Below are 26835 nucleotides of genomic sequence, written 5' to 3'. Positions count from 1 at the left end.
TGCCCTAAGGTTTGAGTCACTGGCAGCAGCGAGCCCGTGGCCCAGCATTGCTGTCTGTATTAGTTATCTCTGAAGAATTACCAATGGCCAATGTGGATGTAAAAATAGCTGATGACTGTTTGTTTCATCTGTCTGTTACTCGACACCGCGTGGTTATTCCAATACGTATGTTTGCCTCTTCCCCACCATGATCTCCGCTTGGTTTCCCCTTGCCTTATAACTATTTAAATACATTTTACTAACTTCGGATTCCTGGCTCATTTCACTTCACCTGGCTGGGCAGGTCTGCGAGGATTCAAGGGTTAGCTCCTCCACTTTTATTGTTTTTGTTTATTTTTCAGCCATTGTTTTTATTAAAATAACCATGTTCCAAGGAAGAGTCCGACACACATAAGTAATGGGAACTGCTAATAGCAAGCAGGCTGCTCTAAAATGTGCTGGGGCTTTGACTTAAGGGAAGAAAGCACAGCCCTGCATTGTCCCTATCAGGAAGCTGGAGCACAGAAGGTAAGGGGGAAGCATCTGGGTGTTTTAAAACAGGGAAATGGTGGTTTCTGAGTGTGTGAATGTATGTGCACTCAAGGATCAGTAATGTGATTGATCAGATATGAGAAATCAAACATAATTTAAATCTTTTCTTCAGTCCTTTCCTTTTGTCCAGCTTTTTTTTTTTTTTTTCTCAGAGATATGCAGGATTGTCTCTGAAATTTTGTGTGTGGAAAGAGACATACATATAGATTTGCTTGCAGTGAATACTGTTTATGACATGTAATTATTTTGCAAAGGGGTGTAATCTGTTTAAAAGAATATTAAATTTATATGAAGCTCCATTTAATTTTTGTGCATTGTTCTGTAAACAACTTTAAGGAAATATATATTGTTTTTATTTTTCAAGTGATTACTGCCTACAGATAAGCTACTTTTTAAAACTTTAGTGATTTTTATAGGGTTTGGAAGGCTGTTGGAAATTTCTTTTTTTTTGGAACAAATAGGAATAGAATAATTTAATTATTTTATAAAAATTAATTACTATGTTAGAGAACCTGAAAAAGTAAGATAGTTCAAATACCTATGCAGTGCCAAGAGGCCACTATAAATGACTGTGACTATGACTTGTATCCACTTTTAATTGGGAAGATTTCTTAAATGGCATAGGTTTTTCTTGCTCCAGTTGTTGCAGAACTTCTTAGTCTGATATCCTAAGGAACTGCATTTTATTAGTCTAGCTGCAGAGCTCAGTAACAAAAAAAGAACAGAAATAATTAAAACTGAGCTTGAGAAGCCAAACTGCTTATGCTTTTTAAAATAACTTGTAAACTGGTAATCTGATTGAATCTGAATAGGGAAAAGTTTTACAGCAGCAGAGCAGAGTGACTGGTTCACACTGGATTTGTACAGTACCAGCTAGGGGGTCCCTCTCTAGTCCTCTGCTGTTTCTGGGAGGGAGGCAGGGGAGAAGGAGAAGAGAGAAGAGATAAGAAGGACAAATAAGCTTTCTGGACAGGATTAAAGTCTGTGGCTCTCTTCCTCCACTTCTTCAAAGAACTGACCACTTAAAAAGCAAGTGTCCTCAGTTAAATGCTTGAAGGATGAAGTCTGTGAAAAACACAAAGTCGTAAAAGATTGCCAGTACACTGGAGCCCCAGCTCCAATTCTCCGTCTTCCACGCTTGTCATTAGGAAGGTATTTATGTACACATTCTCAGCTTAGTTACCAAAACAGCCGTAACTTGAGGGCCGCAGCTGGGTGGAGGTTTGCAGGTGTAATTGCATCCCTGCACTGCAAGCCAAAAGCACACAGCAATTTTGCTCTGTAGCCTCTTATTCCTACCTACTTCTCTGAAACGCTTGTCTTAGCTGTACTTGCATTACCAGAGCTGTGGAAAAGGTCCACAAAACTGTTAATCCCTCCAAGACCAGAAACAAAGTCAACTAACCCTATGAGCCATGCTGAGATAAAATTCCACTCATCTGTACCAGTCTTTCTTCAGTCCAGCTGAGTTACACACAGGGAAAATTGCTGTCAGAGGCAAATACTGCAAGTGGTTTTTAGCTGCAGGCCTGCCTGCAGCTGGGGTGCCAGGTCACACAGAGCTTTGGCTGCTCTGAGCAGAGAGTGAGTTCACTACTCTTAGAGGTAACTGTGCATTGCTTGAGGTTGTGTTGCATTTTGGGATCAGCTGTCTGTGAGCCAGCTGACAGGTGTGTGGGGAAAGGACCACAGTGGGAGCTGCATGTCTTCACTCAGAGGGGAACTTTACCCTTGAGATAAGGTTGTTCCTCTTTAATCAAGCCTGTATATGCTTTTGGATGGATCAGTGATTACTTACACATATCTGAATTTGTGTGTGTATGTATAGGTATATATTACATATGTATATTTGTGTATGTGTGTGTTGAGCTTGGTGTGTTATGACTCTCTTGCTGCTTGCCAGGTTTTATGGCTTTCAAGTGTGTGTGGTGGAAGAGACTGCCACCAAGACCCCTGTCCTTTAGCAGTCTCAGAGAAATTAAGGCAGCATTGAAGCTGTACTCTTACCTAGAAGTAAGGTTTCCCTTGGGTTTCCCTGCCAAATGATCCTCTTTGGACAGGAATAGAAAGCAGATATTTATTTATAGTTCTAGATTTCTTTATCATCTATCACCTGTGCTTGCAAATAATGATATACAAGAAGGCAGTAGCTAGTAATGATTAATCTAAATCATCTGTTAGCAGTCAGACCCATCTTCTTATGAGCCAAGGTCAAATAGGGATGCATCTTTATTTTCAGCCTCTCGCATAGCCACATCCCATTAGTTTCAAGGATGCTTTCCCTGTTACCTACACACTGTGTCAAAGGCTGTTTTGGGGACTGTGAGAAGCCTATGACAGTGGGGTACATAAAGACCACCTAATTCATACTTTCCACTTGCAATTTTTTGGAAGAGTCTCTCAAAGAAATGTATGTGGTTAACATTTGGCTACACCTTAACATGCAAAGTCAGCAAACAGCAGTCTCTGGCAATTTGCAGCCTCTGCAGATCCTCATTCTCAGATGTGCCTCTGTCTGTCAGCTTCACCTAGATCAGACATAAGCTGTCATACCTCAAGGCCAGCTTGGCTTGCCTATCTACCTCACTATAGACCCATGTAACATTTTGCACTCTTCTGGTGGCTTTTGTTTTGTTGAGGTGTATTTCATGTGTCCCTGTCTCTATCCTTTGCATATTTCAAAGCACAGAGCTTCATTGTGCAGAAATTGGGATAAGTGCCCAGGACTGCCCAGGATGCTTGCACAGAAAAAACATCATACTCAGAGGGAACTGACCCCTGCAGGCTGTGTCAGGGTTTGTGCTGGAGCAGTGGGGCAGCACCCCTTATCAATATATTGTTCACTGAGACTCTATTTTGACTGATCTGCTTTGAAGTAGTGATATTAGGACTTGGTCTGTCTCTCCAAAACTGAGAAATTAGTCTTTGACCAGGCTTGTGAATTGAATGAAGCCACAGACAAGTAGCTAGAGTTGCCACCTCTGTGGTATGTGGAGAATAGAGAAGGGATGGGAAAGAGAAGTAGCTGGTGACAGCGCTAGGCTGACTAGGCTGATGCTATTGTTTGTCTGCAGGCTTCTTCAGAGCGTCTAGGGAAGCCCCATGCTGGCAGCATCACTGAAGCTGCTGAGGGACGGACTCTACCAGAGTCATCAGAGTCTATCTCTTGGGGAGCAAGTGTGGATTCTCCTTAAAATTCTTGATGCTTCCTTTTCTGTCTTTTGCATATATCCTTTACAGAATAATCACAAGAAACAACACAAAAAGTGCATTAACTGTGAAAGAATGAGGGATTGGCTTGGGGACACACCATTAAATCATAAAAATTAATCAGTCTCTGAATAGGGAGTCTGCATTTCCCAGGGCAAAACCAAAACCACTCCTGTGCACAATGCAGAAAAAGGGAGCTGGAAGGAACTGTCATCTTGTTCAGGGTAGGATTTTTCTCCTGGCTTTTGTTCCTCGAAAGGAGGAATGTAGTATGGCCTCCAGAGATACCTGGGGCAAGGGTGAGGGGGTTCTCCCCTGCCCTCCCAGAGGCCTCCCATAGGTGTGTAGCTGTCCCATGGCCACACTCCAGATATCAGGGAGAAGGCAAGTGACAGCTTTTGTCCTTCAACTGGAATGGCTCTGTTGTAATCACAAATGGTTGAGGAGCAGTTTGTCATTGGAGGAGAGATGTTATGTGAAAGGATGGCTGTGTGCTTGGGTCATGTGCTCTGGCATGCATGGAGTATCAGCCTCCCCGCCACACTGCGTGCTCAGGAGCAGAGCTCTTTTGGCTGCATTTGAAAGCTACAGCAAGGTGTAAGTAAGAAATAGCTCTGTTCCTGCAACCTGAGCCAGAATTTTGAAAACTCCACCTTCTCCCTCACCTCTGATACCTGCATCTTTTTGTCTGTGGTATTTTGGTATATTGCCTGTCCGTAAATCCTGTGGAATTCAGTGGGGAGAAAACTGCTTAGAAGTTGGAACAATTTTGAACCTAGCATGTACAAACATTTTAAATTATCTTATTAAATGAAAATAGATTCAGCAAAATCTTTGTCCAAATCTTGAAAATATCCAGAAATTATAAAGAAAAAGAGCAGATGAGACTACCAGTCCTCAAAGAATTATCCTTTTTTTCTGCAAGCCTGTTATTTCCTGAGATTATATCCTGTGTGGTGGGTGTGGGTCAGACTCTCCTTGTCAAGAAGCTTATATGGTTTAAGTGTAAACTTGACAATGCTGATGGTATCAGTGTGTTGGGGCTGATGAGCAGAGGGCAGTGTAAGTGGGGGATGGTTTCAGGTTCCCCGGCCTGGAAAGAGAAGAGAGGCGTGGCTTGTTGCTAGCTGCAGATTTCCTCGTGTAGGTCACAGAGGAGAATACACCCTTCTCCCATTTGTGTCTAACATACTTGCTGATATGGTTACAATTTTCCCATGACAGGGACTGGGACTGTCTGGTGTGCTCCTGATTACAAGACATCCAAAACATTTGTTTTCTTGACCATATTTTTTTAATATATTATAAAATTATAAGTATATAATTATAAAATTATATATTTTGATTATTTTTTAAAATATTTTATTTCCCTTCCCCCTTTGTCATCTTCCACCTCTAGCCATTGCAATGCTGTGATGCTTCATAGCTTTCCTTCTGCTGTGGGAAAATCTCCTTTTTCCTATTCAGGAAGGGAAAACTCAGAAGCTTTCTTCATCTAACTCTTTCTTGAGAATGAAAAGAGATTAATACCTGTCTCATCAGCCAAAATCCTTCCAGAGCTCAGTGAGGGCACGATACCATTGTAATGTCAGCTGTCACCACCAGCTAGTGAGGAAGCCTTGAGTTTTAACAATCTTAGCAAGATATAGGTATCAAGCACCTGAGATGAAGCAGAGATCTTCATCTCAGAGAGTCAGTCTCCTCCAAATCTGGTTGAATTTCACTATACAATGTAATGCCAAGCTACAGCACCATACTCAGTGCAAGGGGGATGGGCTCACAGACATTAAAGTACCATGAGTTATGAAGGGCAGTGAAAAGGCACATTTTTGCCTTACCTGAGAAAGGTTAAGCTCTTCTTGTGCAATTCAGAAAACATAGATTTGGTTCCCTGCCCTGCCACAAATGCCCTCTTTGATCTTGGGCAAAACAGCCAGCTCGCAGTGGGAGAGTTTGCAAAGATAAATAGCCACGAGGTGTTCATGTACCATATTGCTGGGGAGCTGTATAAATATCTTGGTGTACAGTGACTGACCTAGTTACAGACAGTGGCCTTTTCCAGGCAGACATTTAATGCCAAGAAACCCACTGTTTGGGTTCAGTTGCTTAAATGTCACTTGTCTGTGCCGACTGCAGGTCGCAGGAGGAGCATCATCCCTTCTGCCTTGTGTCTCTCATAGACTCATGCTGTTTGTCAGGTGCTGTACCTGCCCTTGGCCTGTGTCAGTCATGTGCTCTGTGCCTTTGGCTTCCCCTGTCACGTCTGCATGCTACTGGCTCTTCAAGGGCAGTGAATCAGGAGATGGAAAGGATGAACAGCAGTTGCAAGAAAGCCTCAGTCCAGACACAACCCTTTCTGAGAGACATCTCCTTCTTCCAGACGTAACAGGCCTGGTGGCAGGATGGGGCATTTGGAGGACATTGGGAAAGGCAGTCCGGAGACCAGCTGGAAATAACTGTTGGGTCTTTGCCACTGAACCAGAAAGGGAAAGGTAGAGACACTTGCAGTCTCTGTTCCTCCCATTTTTCTTCATGTGAGGTCTTCATCTTCCAGTGTTTGAAGCTTTGTGGTCTGAGCTGGAAAGGTAAGCATTTCAGCTGGGGCTGCAAGAGGTTCACCTCCTTTGAGGAAAGGACTCAGCAGGATACAGAATACACAGTCATTAACCAGGTACATTTCTTCCTTGTGTTCATACTTCCACCAGCCTACACTGACCTTCCTTGAACTGATGATTCCCTGGTTCCAGCTTCCATTGGAACAAATTAAGTAGCTTCAGTAGAGCTCACCAGAAGAAAAAGACTTCAGTTCTTTTTCTCAGAAAAAAAAATGAGAAGAGGTTTGATTAAACAAATAAAAACACAATCATATTCATTTTAATGACATTTCCCCTAGAAAGATAATTCAAAATTTATGGGCTTTATAATTTAAAATATTTACTTAGGGAAATTTCAAAACAAGATCACACTCTCTGTTGCAGTACCATTAGAGTATTGTTTGACATCGAAAATAAAATGAAAGATTTCAGTTAATGTTAAATAGCATACACCCTCTTTGATTTAAGGACACTAATAACATACTATTATAGCTATTATAGTATATATATATACGTGTTATTTCTCACAGCCTTTTTTCACTGAAAATGCTGAAATAATCTAGACATTTTAAAAAAGGTTTTTAATTCTAAATGAAATTTTGAAATTCCCAATTTCATTTCTCTTCAGAATCTTTATTCCATGTGAAATTTCAAAAGCTATCTAAATGAGAACAACTTCCCTTAACACACACACAAACATATTTCCAAAAATTAATATTGTCCACGTGATGACAATTCAGTCTGGCAGTCAGCTCTGCTGGTGCAGTCTGGAACTACACCATGCCTGCCCTACCCCTCTTAGGTCTATGTATTCTAGTGAATATTGCAGAAAAGAGCAACATTATTTTATCCCAAATGTACTACTTTAAGTGATGAGCAATACAGGTTAGAAAATCAGAATTGTCCAGAGGGCACTATTTGGTGGCATAACAATGTGGTATTGGTTCTAACCCCTTTTCTTTGCATGCTGGTCTGAATACCTCATGGGGGTGAGGTTTGGCTCTTCGCAGATGGATTTCACTTTACTGTGGTTACAGTTGCATATGTAGCTTCTGGACAGTGCACCAGTGTTGGCTGAGGAAGTAGATGTATTCAGTCACCAATTCTGTTCTCAGTTATTCTACTGACGTCTGTAAAATGACTCTAGATTTATACCAGTGTAACTGAGAACAGAAGCTGGCCCAAAGTCAAGAACAGTCTCTCCTCTTCTCTGGCCCAGAACAAGCCGTTCGAGACATAATTGCCAGGCCAAACCCTCAAGGGGATCGGACCCAGTTTCCTGCACTGGTTCGGTTCAGACACATGGTTTCTTTGCCTTGCTTTCCAGATCATGATCAAAGACCTTGTTCTATGCTAGTCATTTCTGCCAGTCTTTGGGATTTTTGCCTTAAGCTGGAGAGATCCACTTCTTCATCTTCCATCTGCTGTGGTGTGTATTTGTGTTTTGAGTAAAGCTGTTCCCCTTTCCCCAAGCAAGAGAATTCACTTTGGTTTCCCTTTGTGACTACAAAGAATTGGTGAAAGTGATCTTGTTGGATGAGGGAAACAGAAGCTTGTGCCAATAGATTTAATTTTATGTCCCTCTCAATTTAGAAATTGCCTTTCTTGACAGTTCAGGGAAACGTGGCTTGAGCACTACTGCCTCTCTTGGAGGCAGCTCCCCTGCTCGTTGAGGGTGTTGTGATCCTCCCCGGGTCCACATGTTAATTCCCTGACACCTTTTTGTTTGTTTTCCTAAATGAGCAATGAATCCATCAGTGCTGTGATCATTGACCAGCAGCAGCACACTCCGTACTCATTCATGTGCTGATCACTGCTGCCATGCAGGATTTTCCAGCAATATCCAAGGGACCTCACTGAGCCAGCCCCACGGGCTAGGGAGAAGCTGCCATCGGCTGGGAGCACTGCCTCAGCTTGATGACACAAAGCTGAAGAGACCTTTTTCCATCCAGAGCTCTCATCTTACTATGAAGTCCTGTGTGTGCCATGAACAAATATGAACCTATGCAAGAAAGTCATCAGTTCATTAGGGATTCTCCTATTTCCCATGGTATGGAGCATTAACTATTCATTGTCATTATGAGTCCCTAGAAACTTAAAGCAGCATGTGTGGAAGTAGAGCATGCTGCTGAATAAACGCCAGCCAGCAGTCACCACAGGGCTCTGAGTTTTGAACTGGAGCCATGGATGGATGTTACAGAGAGAGTAGCCAGATGAAGAAACCAGCTCACAAAGATTGAAAAAAAACAAAATCTTTCCTTCTCATTCTCATAGGTAATGCAGTGCTGCTGACTTCAGACCGCTATGCAACTCGCAGAGGGCGCTGCCAAAATGCCACTGTGATGTCTCATGGCATAACCCTTCAGCCAAATACCAGCCCAGGGGGGTGGGAGAACCAACTGGCCCTTTATATATTGCAGCAGCGGTGATGTCATATGCTCCAGCCAAGTTTGCTGGTTTACCCAGCTCCTGTCTAGTGAAAAAAAAGGCTGACATTCAGTCTGTGCCAGGCCAGGAATAGTATCTGTAATTTAACCTCCTCATCACAACTTGCTAGGCACTTAAGAGAGACACTGAAAAAAGCCTCCTATTTAAAAGAGAGGGGAAGTTGGTTTCTGGATTGAACTGCTTGAAAGCTGTTTTCATGCAAACTTTTTCAGTAGCTCATATCAGATGATGCCTACCGCTAACACCTCACATGTTTCTCAGCATTTCCAAGTGGTTTCAGATGCCCAGCATTGCCTTACTTTTTCTTTAACATAGACTAAATTCAGACATCCTTAAGTGTTTGAACTAGTTGAATCCTGACCTAAGCTCAAATGCAGCACCTTTCTTTTTAGTGGCCATATTTGTCCAGAAAGGTAAAGAAATGGGACTTTACCAGGTTATTAAACCAGTCAGAAACAGCTTCTTTGCCTAAGAAATTGTTATCATATTTATACAAGGAATAGCTACAGCAGTACAATGCTGGTGTTTCCATCTAGTCCTGGTAACGGTCTGCACCTTGAACCCTTGGTGCAGATACAGTTTTTCCAGCCTGAAACATTACACTTTCCAAGCACCTCTATTATGCCCAGGCAAGACAAGGATTGTCACAAGGGTTTCAGAGACAGTGGCAGTCACTATTCTTCATCAGTGGCGCCGAGTTGTTTTTGTAACTGTGACTCCATCTAGGAAAATAATTGCTGAGATTACATCATGATCTCCATGCTTATAGTTACTCTACTCACTTTTCAGCAAAAGTTCTCAGTTTACAAGGGACAATATATTTCTCCAGATCTCCGTCCATGAGGTCTGAAAGCCAAGATTCCTCCTAGTTCAGGCTCCACCACTACTAAGTACTGATAAACATTGTGCCACTAGAATGTACTCAGCAGCCCCATTAATGAGGGAGACAGAACTTAATTACCATCTCCCATGTCTGTGTAGGCTTTGCACAGTTAAGATTACCACAGAAGCAGTAGAATTGTAATTTAACCTCTGAGCAAAGAGAGAACTGACTACACATCTCTGGAGCGAGGATATCTTTTACATCTGGCTGTAACCAGATGTAACACTGTTTGTTGTTTGCTTGCTTTTCCTTTAGTTTAACTTTTTTTTTTTTTTTTTTTTTTTTTTTTTTTTTTTTTTTTTTTTTTTTTTTTTTTTTTTTTACCCACACATCCTAGACAACAGAAAGCTGTGATTAGTACAGGCTTATCCCTAAACACACAACTGCCATTCCTCAGGTGAGGTGCAGGACACAATCACAGTGGGTGATTAACACTTTTGCCAGTAGGTTTTGAATATCACGAGCTGACTCAAAAGTTTCCTTTGAGAACACTGTGCTATCTGCATTACCTCAGGGCCAGACAGTTCTCCTTGTAGGAAATCAATATATTCTTGCAAAGATTAGGCAAACTGGCCTGAGCCTTGGGGGTTTCCACAGCAGAAGGATGGCAGCAATTCATGTTCACCATGGCTGAGCTTTCCTTTAGCATCTCCAGCCTCTGGTTCATGCATGGAAGTAAAAAGAGGTTTTGTTCAATGCCCCTTACCATGCCAGCTGCCCACCTTTCATCTCCTTTACCACAGGAACTGAAAACCAAGGACTTTCAAACCTCAGCTGCTTTAGTCCCAAGTCTACCAGACTGACATCTGTATTTGTTGACAGTAGAAAGCCATAAACAGGTGGAGTGGGGGCATATATTTTCCTCTCAGTCCCTCTGAAAGGGTGGCACAGCTGGGAAGAATTCTTCTTTTTAGTCTGGAGTCATCACCCAGCCTTTGCAAAGGGCAGAATGCCAGGAAATCATTGCTCACTCAGCTGCCAGTCTTTGCTAGGGCTACCAGAGTGTGCTGGAGATTGTGACGCTTGTTTGCTAGGAGCCTCACTGCACTCCCCAAGCTATCAAACCCAACAGGTGTTTGGTTATTGCCACTCTGGGATGGACAGCTGTCTCTTTTTGTAAGAAATCCTGTAAATCAGCCCTAAAATGGTGGTTGTAAAATGGGAGTGAACAAATGAACAAAACAATCCTCAGATCATGCAAACAAAAAACTTTGTTTTCAAATTGCAGAGTTCACTTAGGATCAAAAAAATGCTGAAGGCCAGAAACGTCCTGGGACACTACTTCTGTAGAATCTACATCACTGGACTATTTCTACCTCCTCACTAAAGATGGTCAGAAAAGAAGCCAAATACAAGTATGAGAGTGAGTTCTAAAAACAAGAAGCAAAATTATAAGGAAGGTATGTACTTGTATTTCTCATTTATATAACAGTTAAGAATCAAAACCAGGAGCAGGATGGCCTTTCATTTGTCTTCTCTTTTTTCTTGCTGCATTATGCACAAAGATGTATGTCTGTGAGGGGAGTGAAACTCATGTTTTAAAAATCTTTGTACAAAGTAAGATGGAGAAGCTCTGTTAGGCTCATTTTATTTCTGGTGTAAATCTATTGTAGTTGAGCATAAGTCATTGGAATTGCATGGCTGGAAGGAGAGGATCTAAATTCACTATGATACTTGGAGTCTAAAAATAGGTTGGCTGAGATTCTTTTAAATAGAAAAGGAAGGTGAGGAGTGTTTTCATTTGAAGAAACAACTGAGCCAGAGTAATTTAGTTGATTAAACTCAGTTCCTCTTACCTTTGATACTTGGACTAGCACTGATTCATCATAGAGAAAAAATAGGTCCTTTCCAAGAGTTTCACTGAGATGGACCAAAGTGGAATCAGGGATTTGGACACCTGGAGAGGCTGGAATCTAGATCTGAATTTCATTGTTCAGTTCTACAAGCTGAATCAGTGGATTCAAGCTTGAGATGATCTTCTACTTGTATAGAAGTCACTGTAGGTGTGAACTGTGGTGTTTCAGCTCATCACAAGTTCGTAATGCCATTGTAAGGAGGAAATGGAGATACCAACCAGACTTTAGTTAAAGAGTTTTAGCCAGTTCTGAAGTATGCTTTTAAATTGAGTCTCCCTGCAGTTAGTCAAAACTCTGCTCAAGTCCTCTAATGTGAGAATAACCATCTAAAGAATTTACAGAGAAACTGTGAAGAGTTTTAGTATAGAGATTTCAAGTACAGCCAAAGGGTCTATTTTGTTTTTACTTGTTCAATTAAAAGATTTCCCCGTCCTGTGTTCAGACAGGAGATACACAAAAACCTCAGTACTCTGGGCCCTGACTGTGTGTCATAATCAGTCTGTGGTGTCTTGTGTTGAATGGGTTACCTTTGTCTGTCAGCAGCACTGGAACTGAAATCAAATGTTCCCTGTGCTACTGTAGAGGGTCTGCTACAGTCCCCGAGGCACTCCTGCCTTCTGCTGGCTAAGCTGATGTTAGCAGCCTCTTCAGTCCAACAGACCAACACAACCCAACTGTATCCTGCTGTGGGTGGCTAAATTGTACTCTAGCACTATTTGTCTGGAACATGCACAGTAATCCTTTTTACCTGTAGTGCCACTCTGTTTTCTCAAACAAGGGTTGTGTTCATGGCAATTATCATGGCAAAGCTGTGACAATTAAGTTTTATCAACTTTTTTTTCATTTTGGACTTAGTGTGCAATGATGTACTCAGTGACAGCTTTTTTAAAGCAACTTTTGTTGCTAATTCTTCCCGGCCAAAAACGGCTAACCTTCTTTTCTAAATGGATGCACAGCACTTGGAAGTGTTTATGGTTGGAGGTATGGAAAAGGAAGTGCTTGAAATTTTTTTCTTGTGTCCTTGTTTAAGAGCTCAAGTAAAAATATGAGGTGAAAACACCTTTTTTAATGGCTCTTTCTGGAAATTAAAATATCTACCATGAGTGACTTGACTTGATCAAAATAACAGTGTTTTTTATGTTGTTCATTGTGTTGCTAGCATCACAAAATTAGTCAGTGACTGATACATCTGCAAAATGCTCTCTGTCTAATGGTGTTAACATAGAAAAATGGTAATTTATATTTTTTGGCTTTGCAGAGAAGAAAGTTTCCTTCAGCTATTCTGTAAGATGAGTCAATGCGCGGCAGCACCATCTGGAAGAATGGCTTTGTGCTTGTGAATTGCAAGCAGCTGGATCTGCCTCACAAAGTCACCTGCCTACTCAACATCTGAAACTAATCCTTTGGATACTTCACCCATGACTCTCATGAACAATGCAGGGAAATAAGAAACATACAGAAGGACACAGTGATTCCTCAAGTATTGGGAGTCTCCTGGATGATGCAGACAGAGAAGTGAGCAGCCTCACAGCTCGGGCTTTCAAAAGTTTGTGTGTAGCAGAACTTGAAGACCCTTACAATGAACCAGAACTTTCCATTTCACCTGACTTTGCCCTCCAGTTGTCTGCTAAAATTCACTCAGGGACGTTAAACCATGACATCAAGAAAAGCAATGTATGTGACAGGATAACCGCAAAAAACAATGAACATACAATATGGGCTTCTACATTCCAGCAGATACCTAAGTGTGCTTCAGAGGAGAAGATGTTTGCTAAAAACAACACCTTTGCCATGGAAAGGAAATTGAGCTTGCCAGTCCCTGGTCCAAGAAACAATAAGCACGTTTCAAAAGTGTCCTCATTGATTAAGACATTTGATAAAACTGCAGACCAAGGGTCAGGAAGTTCTCTGATAACAAATAAGCAGCCCATTAAGAATAACTTTCAAAAATACAAAATAAATCATGGCAATGATACTGCTTCCTGGGATGATACAGACATTTTAAGCATCCACAAGGAACCTTCTGAATTTTCTGAGGCTAGTCAAGGTAGCCACTGCCTCAGTGGCAAACATGAGCCACAGCGAAGACCTAATAAAATAGACATGAGTTATGGGGACTCTGATGGTTATTATCCTGTGCTGATTGAGATGTCAAAAGTCGCCAAGTCAAATTTTTCCCATTCTTCTAAGAAGGCCTTAAAAAACAGAAACTTGAAAGTTAGTGAGCCAGCAAAAAAAGGTAGTTTTCTTCACAGTGAGAATAGTGCTTTTGAATCATGGAATGTTCATCATAAAAAAATGACAGAAAAGGAGGAATTCATTGACATAAAAATGGAAAAGGAGGGTCTTGCATACCAGGAAGAATCACCATTTGTTAAAGGATCCCACACAGGTGAACATAAATTGTCACCTGCCATGACCACTGTTGCTAAGAAGAAAGAGAAAGATTTTCAGATGAAGCCAACTCTACAAGAAGCTTCTTTCTCTCTCCGAGTTGTACCTCAGGGTCCTTTCCCTTCAGAAACCACATTTCCTGTTGCTTTCCCTCCCACTCCTCCCCCTAGGAACCATGTGCACCAGGGTCCCCCTCGGCCACCCCCCGCCCCACCAGCGCTTCCTCTCCCTCCCCCAGCCCGGCCCAGCCATCCCCCAACACCCCCCAGCCCTGAAGCCCCTCCTGTGCCACCACCCCCAGTGCCAGCTCGACTTTCCCCCACTGCCTTGTCCCAAGCCTCTGTGTCACCCCAGACTGTGTCCTACAGGACAGTTTCACCCTCACTCAGGTTTGAGACGCCCAGTCCACCTCCTCCAAAACCCCAGGACACCTTAACTGAGGAGGAATCCCACAGCCCCCAGCTGGGCAATACCTGTCCACCCTGGAGGAGACAGAGGGCTACAGAAAGGGCATCAGGGAAGAGACAGGCTGCAAAGGAGAAGGTCACAGACAGCCACAGGACCTCATTGTCTGAAAAGGCAACTGGTGCTGACCCTGGTCTGCATGTGACTCCTCTGGCTAAACAGGCAAACTCCCCTGGGTCCATCAGTCCCTCTTTCAACATCACTGAACTCCTAACACCTGTCATACCACCAAAACAGGAGGTGGACACTGCTGAAAAGGAGCTGATCCCACTGACACCTCCTCCCACAGAGAGCACAGCCTCAAGAGACCATGAGGAGAGCACTTCAGAGGATTACAGGTCTTGGGATAGTTGCAGGTTGACAGCATCGAGTCTGTTATTTAACTTAAAGGATGTGCGCAAACGTGTTAAAAGCATTTATACCCCTTCTCCCCTGTTAAGGGCCTTGGAGGAGAAAAATAAAACAAGGGAAAATATGCAGGAGAGTACAAAAATGGATGCCTCGTTCTCAATTTCTCATGACAAAAGTGAGAAAAATATTACAGAGAAAGATGAATTGAGTGATATAGCTTATGTATTGTCTAGCAGTGTTCATGAAAATGACAATAAAACTGGACACTTCACAGGCAATTATCTGAGTTCACCCCAAACAACAGAAGACCTTCCATTTTACCAAACTGGAGACAGCATGAAGCAATACAATTCAAAACACCAAGATCTGGTTAAAAACACAGGGGATAATGAAAATTTCCCTTCTTTCAGACATGAATCAAATGAACTTGACTTAGGAAAACATCAGCAGTATACAGCACAGAGACCATTCAGTAGAGACAATGTAGATACAACAGCTGGGCAGCCCATGCAAAATCGCAATGTGCAGGGTGAGGAAAATGAAAGACAAGCTGTTATTCAGAATGAAAATTTTGCTTTCAAAACACTCCTAAATCAACTCTCACCAGAAGAAGATGAGCCTTACAGTGGCACCCAAACCAACATTGTGGTACCTGGCCATGAAGCACGAGGCAAAAGAAGCACTAGTTCCTCAGAGCAATCCTTCGTCTCCACAGTGGAGCAGCCACTTCAGGAAGAGCCATTTCTGCCAGTGCCCCTGATGGAGCAGACGTGCCTCCAAGAAAGCCACAGGACTGACAGTGAAACGGGTTCAGGAAGTAAGAAAAGACACAAGGAGAGAGGGAAAGAGGTTGGGGAAGATGAACTGCAATATTGTGCTTGTATCAGCCCTGGTACTGATGCAGCAGAGAAGAGGGAGGGAAGTGTTACTGGGAATGAACAGAGGAGCTTGATGAAAGAGAAACTAGGGAGGGAGAAAAGGGAAGAGGCCAACAGCACAAATTCTGCATCTGACAGTATAAGAGACATGTCCATCTCCAGGTCTGAGGAACCACAAACACCATCATCTTCAAGCTCAACCAAACCCAGTCTGTTTATGATTAAAGATAACACATTCAGGTCACCTCAGGTAATAAGGGCTGTCAAGCTGCCCCTACTCCGGTCATTTTCCCTGGATGATACAGTGAGCAGCAGTTATAAGGAAATGGAACGTAAGTTTATGTCCCCAGCAGTTTACAGCAAGCAGCACCGAAACATGTTGCACTCCCAGGAGTCTGCCTGGTGGGCATCAAGACACAGAGGGCAGCAGAACGTGAGAGATGGAGCAGCTGACAGAGAAAAAGAAGCCAGTGAGCCTGGATCTACTTCAGTAACACTGGATCCCAGTCTTCTGGAAAATACAGAGAGCTTTTCATTTGGAAAACTGACGGAAGAAGATGAAAAGATTTGTGTGTTGTTAAATAAATTTGGGAAAATGGATGAGGAAAGCATCTGTAGAAGTAAAAAGATACCCATAAAAGCAAGACACAGCTTAGCACAGCCAATTATAGGACTGGAAAATGACCAAGCACAAAACAACCCCAGCTATCCCGCAGAAAGAAAGACAAATTACTTTAAGAATCATCATTTATCTAACCGCAAAGGGGGCTCTTGTGCAAAAAAGATAATCACTAGGCAGACAATTTCCCCTGTGACTGGCTCCATATTAGAGGACCACACATGTTCTTCTGTATCCAATGACACTTTGGAGGATATCCTGCATACAGAAGGTGCACCTTTGTTAGACAATCTTTCATGCTCTGCTGTTACAAGCCCCAGGTCAGGAAGCACAATGCACTCACTCGCTGCCAGTTCGTTGTCAGAAAAACCAATTGTTTCTGGCCTTAGAGAGACAGAGGATGTTACAAATCCTGCCTTGTTGAACATGGCACTAGAGAGGCAAGCATATATGCCTGCGGAAGAGATAATCAATTCTACACAGAGGAATCTACTTTTGGATGTCACAGGGGGAGATGGGAGACTGGAGCCCAGGGGACTTGGTGGGAGACCAGCAGGCAAGCCACCCACTGTGCCGCCAAAAACAGAAAAGGCTCTGCGTCGGGCCAAAAAGCTGGCAAACAAGAGGAAAAAAGTGCAAGAGCAGCAGAAAAACCACCAGACTGAGCATGCAGATGCTGCAGGGAGAAAACCTACTCATTCTGGAGAGACAACAGTATCTGCTTCACACTTAGTATATTCTCCCCTTCATCCTCCCCTTCACTCAACATTTACTCCCACAGAAACCACTCCTGGGAAATCTAGACTTACACCAGCAGCAAGCTCCTCACCCTCTTCAACCCAGCGGAAACTCCTCCAGGACCCTGACTCCGGCCAATATTACGTAGTTGATTTACCAGCTGAAGTTAATGTAAAGACATTTTATGACCCAGAAACAGGCAAATATATTCAAGTATCAGTACCTTCCTTGGAACAGAACTTACACCAGTCCACCTCTTCAGAAATGAAGAATTCTCCCTATGCCTCCTACCCTAGAGTGCTGCCTTTACCAGCCTCTTCGGTAGCTGTGCTGAAATCCCCCTCCCAGCTCTCTGAACCTGCCTGGTCAGTGCCTGCTGCCCCAGAACCACCTGAACTACCTGAAGATGGCCAGCAGGACTACAGATACACTGAGTCTATGGACACTCAGCCCGACACTGAATCAGCCTCCTACTCCTACCATCACGATGCTGGAGAAACTCAGGTTCACTTAGGAAAGGATGTGAGCCCAACCCAAAATACTAGCATTGTCACCCTCACCAATTTAGATGATTTTGCTGCTGAAGGAGTATCTTGAGAACTGAAGCAACAGAAAGTTGCTTTAGTGTTTTAAAGAACTGTTTGGACAGACACATGCACACAAAAAGCACATGCAGATTTGATATTTGTACAACACTTTGTCTGAATCTCATTGTGGTTTGGGTGGGAAAGGAAAAGAAAGCTGTATGTGTTGAAAGATGCAAGGTAATGACCACTCTGAAGACAAGAGAAATTGGGTAAGCACCAAATTATCAGTGAGATGAAGAGACAATGCCAGCTAGACAAATACATTTGACAATGTAAAGCCACTGCTTGCTGCTGCTGCTGCTGCTTTGTCATTAAGAAGGCTGGGATAGCCAATGCAAGTGTCCTATTGCCCAGATGTGTTGCATGATACAATGCACTAAACAAAACCTATGAGACCATCCTGTGCATCCTATGAGACCTAGAACTGACGCTGCATCTACTGAACTTTCCTCACTCACTGCCTTTGAACTATATTGACAGGTAGAAAGTCTGTGGCTACAAATATGCCATATGTGTAAGATCCATTTTTTTGCACACTTTGATTGCCCTGATGTCATTGACAAGAAGATTGCATGCTGGATGCATGATACAACAGCCATGTCAAAAAAAAACCCTTTTCAACAACCAGAATACAGTTGCAGCTGCTCTAGACTTCCCATATACTCCTGCAGTGCACACTAACATGCTGCTGAATTCTTACATTTCTTGATAACATCCAAATAGGTTCCCCCAGAGTCAGGGTTTATTTTTAATGCAACTTAAAACTTCAGGTTATCTTGATACTTGGCCTGAAATATTTTGTTGAGGAGCGAGGTTGAATGAAATCCCACAACAGTATTTAATTGTTTGTTAGGACAAGAAGTTCTTAGCTATTGTAATTGAAATGTGTTTTGTTTTGTTTTCAGGCTCCCACTGAAACATGGAACTAACTTTTAAAATCTGAAAAATGTATCTAAGTTTGATCTTGTGAATTCTGTGATTTAATACAAACAAACAAACAACATATTCAGAACATCCAAAGTATTAATTTCTAGAAAAGTACTTCTTTGAATTATCACTTTTCTGAAAATCTGTATGAAAATATCACTCATCCTTGCATATGCTCTTTTTTATCATCATAGTTAATGAGGAAACCTAGGTGAAAAGATGGAAAATTTGAATGTATTGTACCTGCTTGTAAATATCTGTATTTGGATTATTCGCTTCATTTTTTCTGTCTCATTTTCTTACTGTGTTCCCCAGTTACTGAAGTGCAGAAACTCTAAGGAAGAATTATGCCAGTGAATTTCAGCCTGATTCACATCTTGGGCAATTTTCACAGGATTTTTTTCAGTGAAGCAGCTCTTGATTTCCCAAAAAGAAAGGGATGAATCAGGCATTTTTTTAATGAATACAGTGTGGAGACAGGACACAGGCACTGCTCCACTCTCCCAGTGTTATTATTTATGACAGAGTTTTCCTTTTGAAAATTTCCCAGGACTGAAGCCTCTCTTGGGACACAGACCCACTATACGGTTTTTCTCCTTCCCTAACCTGAATTCAGCTCTCAGCCTTCCTCCATCCCTGACAGGAGCCATGTGTTCACAGCCTGTCCTGGTCCCACCAGACAGTTCCTTTCATCAGTTCCTCTTACTGAGACATTTCTCTTAGGCAAACACTAAGGGCATCACTTCACTGATCTCAGTGGGGTTTGGATTTAGCCTTTAATGATTTTCTGTGGTTGATTTCACCTGTTACTCATTTTGTGATTTGGTAGGTTTGATTGCAGCAGAGGTGTGGGTTGGAAATGAAGAAGCTTGTACTGGTATGTTTGAGTTTTAACCATGTTCAGCCAAATGCCCATGTTTGAATAAACATTTATTGTTCAGTTTTCCATCCCAGAAAGTTTTCAACACCTGACTGAATAAAGCTCTGAACAACGTGGGGTGTCTTGAGAGCTGACCCTCCTTGACCAGGAGGCTCACCCAGAGATCTCCTGAGATCTTTGGCAGCCTGAATTATCCTGTGATGCTGTTCTGAAAACATTAAAATTTAAATGAACCTTGACTTGGAAAGCGGCAAATGCAGTCTCCCCTGAGAAAGGGCTCATTTTGAAAGAAAGTTTTTTTTAAAAAAACCTGAAAATCAAGAGTGTTTCAAGAACAAGAATTCCTTTTCCAGTTGTAAAATTAATGGAAGTGGCTCTTACTATAAATATTTTTTTTTAGTCACCAAGATTTTGTAAACTGGTGGTGCTATTCATGTTGCACTTCTCTGGTGCTGTCACTCTAAATAGCATAATATCTATCCAATATAGAGAGCATCTCATCCACTTGTTAAAATATAGATAAATAGATCCATTAGAGCTTTCCATGGTGCATTTAGACAAAACCTATGAAATCTTAAAGCCTATCAGAATGCACAATCCTTCTTTTTTTTGTGTGTGGGTGTGTGGTATTACAAATTTTAATGCCCTTAACGGCCACAAGTCAAGAAGTAGGCTCTCAGAGGACAGGATAAAAGCTTCCTTTCCAAGGGAAGACTATGGGTATGAAGTATCTGTGCACAGATTAAAAAACTAATGGTAAGTTGATGACAAAAATGTATACCTGTATTTTTAAAAGTCCCTTTTATTTCTTTAACTGTCATTTGTTTTGTAGACATTCACGCTTCTGAACCCTTTTGTCAAGGGTCTCCTAAAATCCTTATTGTGGAGAACGGGATGCTCCATTATACGGCTTCCAGGTATGTGAGGAAAGCAGGGTGTATTTTTCCCTCTACTTTAAGGTGAACTGAAACATGGGCATTTAAAGAGGAGCCAGTCCTAACTTGGATACCAAATACATTTCAAGTAGGACTTCTTCATTTCCACCAGCCCTTTCTGCTAGCTTCAGGAAGCTGCATTCACAGTGGACTGTGTCTCTGAACAGCTCCCAGAGGGGGTTTTGACCTGGAGAATTTGTAGGTAAATTGTAGCAAGGTGAGGGTCTTCTCCAAGATAACAAGTGACAGCACCTGGTGAAATTACCTGAGAGATAATTTCCATGGAGGTTTAGATTGGACATTAGGAAACATTTCTTCACTATAAGGGTGCTCAGTCACTGGAATAAGCTGCCCAGGGAAGTAGTGGAATCACCATCCTTGGAAGTGTTCAAAAGGTGTGGTGAACACTTGGTGCTAAGTTAACTGTTGGTCACAATGATTTTAGAGGTCTTTTCCAACCTTAATGAAAACAAACAGGGGAGTTTTGAGAGTAGATAAGAAAGTGGGTTTTGTCTTGTATCCAAAGCTTTCTGCACTTTGCCACAAGGCATGAATGATATTAGAAAGGTATTGCTGCAGGTCCCAGCCTGGTGTTGACCAGAAACCCATCAGCAAACCTGGCCAAGTCTCTGGCCGAGCCCATGCTGCTGGACAACTTCTTGCTGGGCTGTGTGAATGTGTGTGAACAAACGTACCCATGCATCCATGTAAACAACCCTATATATATATGTAATATACCTGTAAAACTGCCATTTGCACATCAGTATAAGAAAGCAGTAATGTCTGTGATGGTGAACACAAAATGTTTGTGTGTTAAAGGAAGACACTTTTTCAAATAGCAAATACTTTAAATTCCTTGCCCTGTTGTGTTTGTGTTTGTTGGGGGGATGTTTTCCATTGCTACTGTGGGAAACACCTCTGAAAAGAGGTCAGTACTAGGCAGAAGGAGAGCTGTAAATTGACCCTTTTTTGGGGGGAGGAGTGCTATGGGAAACGTGCAATAGTCCTGGAAGCAGCTGTAGGAAAGCAATGTTTTGTGACAGTGACACTAAGTTGTAGCTGAAGGAGGTGTTGAGGCAAGCCAAGCCAAATTCTGCCTTGCCAGCAGACTGTGGTTAGGACTGAAGAACACAGCAGGCTCTTGGTATGCACGGGAGCACAGCAGGCTGAAGGCAACAGGGGCCATTGCTTCCACTGTTTCCTTCTCCTGCACGCGGCCTTTGTGCATGCTGCATTTCTTGGTGGCCTGAGGCTCCTTTACAGTGGTGATTCTTCCTTGGCAGGTGTGACTGAGGCCAAACCTGACTTAGCTAGTCTTTGGTTCTAGGGCCAGAACTGCCTCCCTCTGAATCTCCTTCTGCTTGTGGGGTGACTGCAATGCCAACAGTCCGGCTGTCACATGGCAGACTTGGACTGCCTTCCCACAGCCATGGCTCTGTCCCAGGGGTTTGAATTTCCTTGTGGAAAATGCTGGATTTGTTTTAGAGAGTTTAGTTTAAGTGAAATGGCCTACATGAATGGATTGTTGTCAGTTCTTCCTTGGGAGTTCAGTGCCTTCCTAAGTCATCTATCCAAGAAGATATATGTTCCACCAATGCAACTGTATTTGCAAATAAGTAATTATTTATTAAACAAAATAAATGAGACTTGTTTTATAATACTGGAATGACTTCTAGCTAGCTTTTTCATTGCAATTATGTGTCATTGTAATTCTATGTCCAGTTGTGCTGGCAGAGAAAGTTGAGAACAAGGAAGTGCGCGCGCGCGTACGTGTGTGTGTGTGTGTGTTTGTGGTATACAATTAAAAGATCTAGGAGATGACTGGATGCAGGGCTTCATCCCTCTTCCTCCCCTTCCTAAAAAGAGGGAGCAGGACACTGAGCAGAAGCACTTTTGGCCCACGACTCCTGCCATCATTCATCATTCCCACCCTCCCGGTTATGTAAGGGCAGTGTTCTGTCTGGCCAGAGGACCATGGAGATATGGTGCCAGCACCCAGTCCAAAAGCACTGGGAGATGATCACCTTCTTGCCACCACCCAGAGGACATCAGGGCTTTTGTACTCCCTGTGTCCCATCCACCTGGGGGAAGTTACCAGGTGTGTAAATTGTCTTTTTTTCATCTTTCTCCTTATTTTCTCCTATTGTATGTTGTGTTATAAAACACAGTGGAGACTCTTCTCAGAGTGATTTTGGCTTAGGCCTTGTCCAGACTGGCAATTTTATTTAGGTTTGCTCTGCCTCAATTCTTGAGTAGCCAAGAAACCCTTGCTGACAGTGGAAATGCTACTGTAATATGAATATAACAGGCCATAAAGAGAATAGTTGGCTGGTTATGTTTTTACCAGAAATACACTGACAGGTTTGCACATCTGCATTTGGGAGATATGCTCTGTTTCATTTCTGTGTAAATAAAAACTCTAAGTTTGATCCCTTCTCTCACTGAAAAACAGCATCAGAAGCTGGTGATATTGCACATGATGGGTTACACGGGCTCTAGTGAATACATACAAATGTGTAATTTGGAGCAACTGGTGTACATCAGTCATTTTTATTAAAGAAACTCTGCTTCAGAGCCCTACAGGATATAAAGAACAAGGAACACTTGAGTAAATTGGATTTCAATATGTTTGGGGTTTTTTGTGAAATCCTCATGATAACAGCAGAGGTCAGTGATTAATTTATTTTGTGTTTAGGATGATTATTCTGGTCTTATGATGATCTCACATTTAACACTGTCCCCTGATACTAAATATAATGTTGTAATTATGGGGTTTAAATGGATAGGGAATGGTTGAAAATGACCTGTGGTCTTCCCTTGCTTCTTTTTGATATTCTCAAAGTTTTCATGATGTTGATTTCTCACATTAGATAGTCAGATCTTTGGTACTATATGGCCAATTAGAGACTTGTTTCTAATATGCTATTGAACATACTTAGAAAGCAGCATTCCAGTAGTGCAGAAGAGAAATCATTTCTGTCCCAACTGACTAAAGCTCTGTGTTTTTATTAAAGCAGACTTAACTCAAGCCTTGGGGGAAGCAGCTTGCAGTGGTAAAAGATAAGCACTTTCCTGTGTCCAAGTCCATACTGAATAAATTGAGGCCTGGGGTATTTTGAAAGAAGGAGAGAAGGGAAGACTCTGTGAGAAACAGGGACAATCTTTGAAACCCTTCTAGCAATGGAAAAAAGTGAAACTCTGGAAAAAAGCAAAAAAATGTTCAAAGCTGGAGCTGCATTTTGCAAAGCCAGTGCTTCTCAAAGGAAGGTGCCTGAGAGGCAGATTCTTCCCTGTGCTGGCTTGGACTCCCTTGTCATGGAGCTCCCCGGTGTGTTCACACTCCTGCCCCCTGGCATTCAGAGCCTCATCTTACCACAACTGTACTTTTGCTTGCTTAAAGCTGGCATGGGGAATGGCAGCATTCAGAGCGCACAGAAATGGAATTATTGCTGTGCCAGCATTGTCAGTGATGTCATCAACATGAAACATTTCAGGTGAGCTAAGGTGGCCTTCTTCAGAACCATTCTTACTTCGACAGGGCAGAGATGACAGAGTCTGAGATAAACACTGATCTTTCTATTCCTAACACTGATAAGCTGCAGTGGATGAGAACTGGATCTGGTCCAAGAGAAACTCTCTTTGCTTGCCCTGAGATTCCTGAAAGTCTGTTGGCAGAATCAGTTTCTGCTGGTGAGCACTGACAGCCTGGAACAGGTGCCCTGAGACTGCATCGCTTCCCGAGCAATGTGAGTGAAAATATTCCAGAATTATTCCATGCCAAAATCGTCCATGTTATTTGAAATTTCTAAAAGGAAAAGTTAGAAAAAGAGTGAAAACAGAATTTCCTATCACTTTACACAATGTTATTGTCGATAGTGCACCCATACCTGTGTAGAGATTCATCTAGATATGTCTACATGTCTATATAAACTTAGGGATACAGCCTTCATGTCCTTCTGAAGTATATGGTCTAAACAGTGCCCTCAATGTCCTTTCCAGCTCCCACTTGTCTGTGCACATCCCATTACTTGCAGCTTCACAGGGGAACTCCATTTTCCCCTGGGATTCCCATGTTCCACTACCCCAGGGAGATGAATGTTTGCTTCTTTTCACATTCATGCCAGGACTAGGGATGTACCTGGGATGCCCCCACACCTCCATCTCTCTGCTGGAGGCAGGGTGCTCACCCACACATTGTTCCCTCTTGCTAAAGGTGGTGCAGTTGGTGAGTCTGGGGCCAGGTGGGACTGAAAAGGGGGATGGAAATGCCCTTCTGCTTACTGTGTTCCCTTCCTGAACCCCCTGCATTATCAGCCCCAGACACAAACACTCCTCCTGGCAATGTGATCAGCCCCAACAGTTCAGCCCAGCAGCAGAACTGGCCCTAGCACTGATCCTGCTGCCATAAACTCCTTTCCTTAGCAACCAGATGAGCCCTAACATAAACCAGGCAGGATCAAATACCACCTGGAGTACTGGACCAAAAACCTACTGACACAGCCAAATCACATGCCTGCACCTTAGCAGGAATTTTCCAATAAAACACCTTCTTTGCTGAAAAAGATGCTGCTTTGGCAGCACTGAAATTGCTGATGAAAACCTAAATATTTGGAGTGTTAATTTTTTTTCATCTGCTGTCTTCTTAGATGGGAAATTTACTCAAAAATTATTGAGAAGTCCTGGTCTGCTTACATGGATATCTAAGTAAACAGTCCTCTTCCTTTTCTTTTAAACTGAAAGTACTTTTTAAAGAAACCATTAATTTAAAAACATGTATTATGAATTTGAAGGTAAAGAAAAGTGTTTCAAATATCACAAAACGTTTTTTGGTTTATTTCTTTGGAGTTTGTTGAGCTGAATACTGATTTGACCTTTTTTCCCAGTGTTTAGGGGTTTTAGTTGGTTGGTTTCTTTGTTTTGCTGTTGGTAGTGGTTTTAGGGGGTTTTTTCCGCATTTTGGAATGAAGAAGAGATGTTACCGTCACCAAAATGACTATGTGAGGGGCACAGTCTCTGATGCTCCGGCTGTCACCATGAGCCACAGCAGAGCTCCCTCTTGTGCTGGACTGCCGGTGGCTCTGGGTACAGCTGCCGTGTGACCAGCTCCACGCCCGCAATCTTCTATTAACGCCGCAGGGGGCTGCTCTGGCTGCGGGCTGACTGCGTTCTCCAGTGGGACAGGAACCTGCTTGTAGATTTATATCCTTCTGGGCATCCGAGGCATGCTTAATGGTGTGCAATATCTGCCTCCCTGGGGTGTACTGAGAGGTTATCTGATCAGGCTCAGCAGGACACCAACCACGTGGCTTACACTTGTCAATTTTTATGTTTCTCGTCTGAAAATCCCAAACAACAGCCTGGTCCTTGGAAAGCTTCCAGTGGTTGTGAGAGTGGCACTAACGAAAGGGCAATGGCACATTCACACTGCACTTGAAGGGCTCCTTCAGCAGGTAAATACCCTTCATCCTGTAAATAAAGCTGAGCTGGGGGTGAAACAAAGGGTTTATATGTGTGACTGTATCTGTACTGCAGGCATTTGCTGGAACAGCATTGTCAGCATGGTCGCATATGATTGGGCTGAGCAGGAGGAAGCCTGTGATGCTCAGAGACCACAGATAAAACCCCACGATCCCAATTTGTGTGGTTTTTATTATGGCTAATCCTTAATCTAGCCTGAATCAAACTAAACCCTCACTCATTCCTAATTCCCCCAAATTAATGCTCACATTGGTGAGTACATGCTGTTAGCTAACAGAGCACACACAGACATCATGCTCCATAACATGCTGAGCTCTTTAGAAGACTTTTTGCTCCTTGCTGCTTATTGCCAGCTCTGCCAGCACAAGTATTTCCCAATCTGCCTGTAGCAAGCCCAAAATGTTCCCTCCTGCTGATAGAAATGTGAGGAGCTGAGCTCAGGAAGAGAGAAGGTCCCTGAGAGAGGGAAAGGGGAAAGGATGTACTGAAAGCAACGTGCTTAAACGATGTCATCATTTAGAGAAGTAGCATCTGGGCAATGCAATTCTCCCTTGTGGCAGGTGCTAAGGGCCTTGTTAAATTGTGGGCCAGATATCTCCACCTTTACATGCAGGAGCTGTTTTGGTTGGGCACGTGTAAGTCCCAGAGACAGAGAGAATGGAATCAAGGTTGAATTGCCTTCCATGCAATGGCAGCAGGAATAAGGTGTTTCCAGTACCCTGGTACTTTTCTGGCTCAGTAATGTAGTTCTAAAATCTAATTAACAACAAAGACTGTCATTTATTCCCTCCTCTCCTGCTTTCCCAGTGTCTGGCAAACTGTGAATTGAACAACAGAAGAGTACTAGTGTCACTAAACTGTAATAGGTATGTGATTGATCGAGCTGGTGAAAAAGCATGGCTCTTAACTCAGTGGATTATTTTCTTAAAAGTTTGATTTCATCTGAACTGGCTAGGAATTTGAAGATTTTCAGAGTTTCCTATAGACAAGAGGCTTCTCAGCCTCAACAGCTCTGTAGACACTTGATATTTGTACAGAGCAACAGACCTATGACATTATTA

At 42.6% G+C, this 26835-nt stretch overlaps 1 protein-coding gene across 5 annotated transcripts; it reads left to right on the top strand.

Annotated features, from left to right (window-relative positions):
• The first annotated feature begins 151 nt into the window (after positions 1 to 151).
• Positions 152 to 21956, top strand: CUNH10orf71 (chromosome unknown C10orf71 homolog). 5 transcript variants are annotated; one of them, XM_041461554.1, is made up of 5 exons: positions 152 to 507; positions 6122 to 6326; positions 7663 to 7764; positions 10895 to 11066; positions 12781 to 21956. In XM_041461554.1, the coding sequence occupies exon 5, from the start codon at positions 12957 to 12959 to the stop codon at positions 17562 to 17564; it is 4608 nt and encodes a 1535-aa protein (XP_041317488.1). In that variant the 5' UTR covers positions 152 to 507; positions 6122 to 6326; positions 7663 to 7764; positions 10895 to 11066; positions 12781 to 12956; the 3' UTR covers positions 17565 to 21956. The 5 variants fall into 5 exon arrangements, with proteins under 5 accessions (XP_041317488.1, XP_041317489.1, XP_041317492.1 ...); XM_041461555.1 differs by having other exon boundaries at positions 6122 to 6412; XM_041461558.1 differs by lacking the exon at positions 6122 to 6326.
• Positions 21957 to 26835: the final 4879 nt, after the last annotated feature.

The sequence above is a fragment of the Pyrgilauda ruficollis genome, unplaced genomic scaffold (assembly GCF_017590135.1).
Source record: "Pyrgilauda ruficollis isolate IOZ18807 unplaced genomic scaffold, ASM1759013v1 scaffold15, whole genome shotgun sequence".
Taxonomy (NCBI): Eukaryota; Metazoa; Chordata; class Aves; order Passeriformes; family Passeridae; genus Pyrgilauda; species Pyrgilauda ruficollis.
Note: the sequence above shows the minus strand (reverse complement) of the source record. Positions and strands in the feature narration are given on the sequence as shown.

Excerpts from the sequence above, each read along its gene's own strand:
- CUNH10orf71 (XM_041461556.1), top strand. The coding sequence starts at position 12,957 with ATGCAGGGAAATAAGAAACATACAGAAGGACACAGTGATTCCTCAAGT.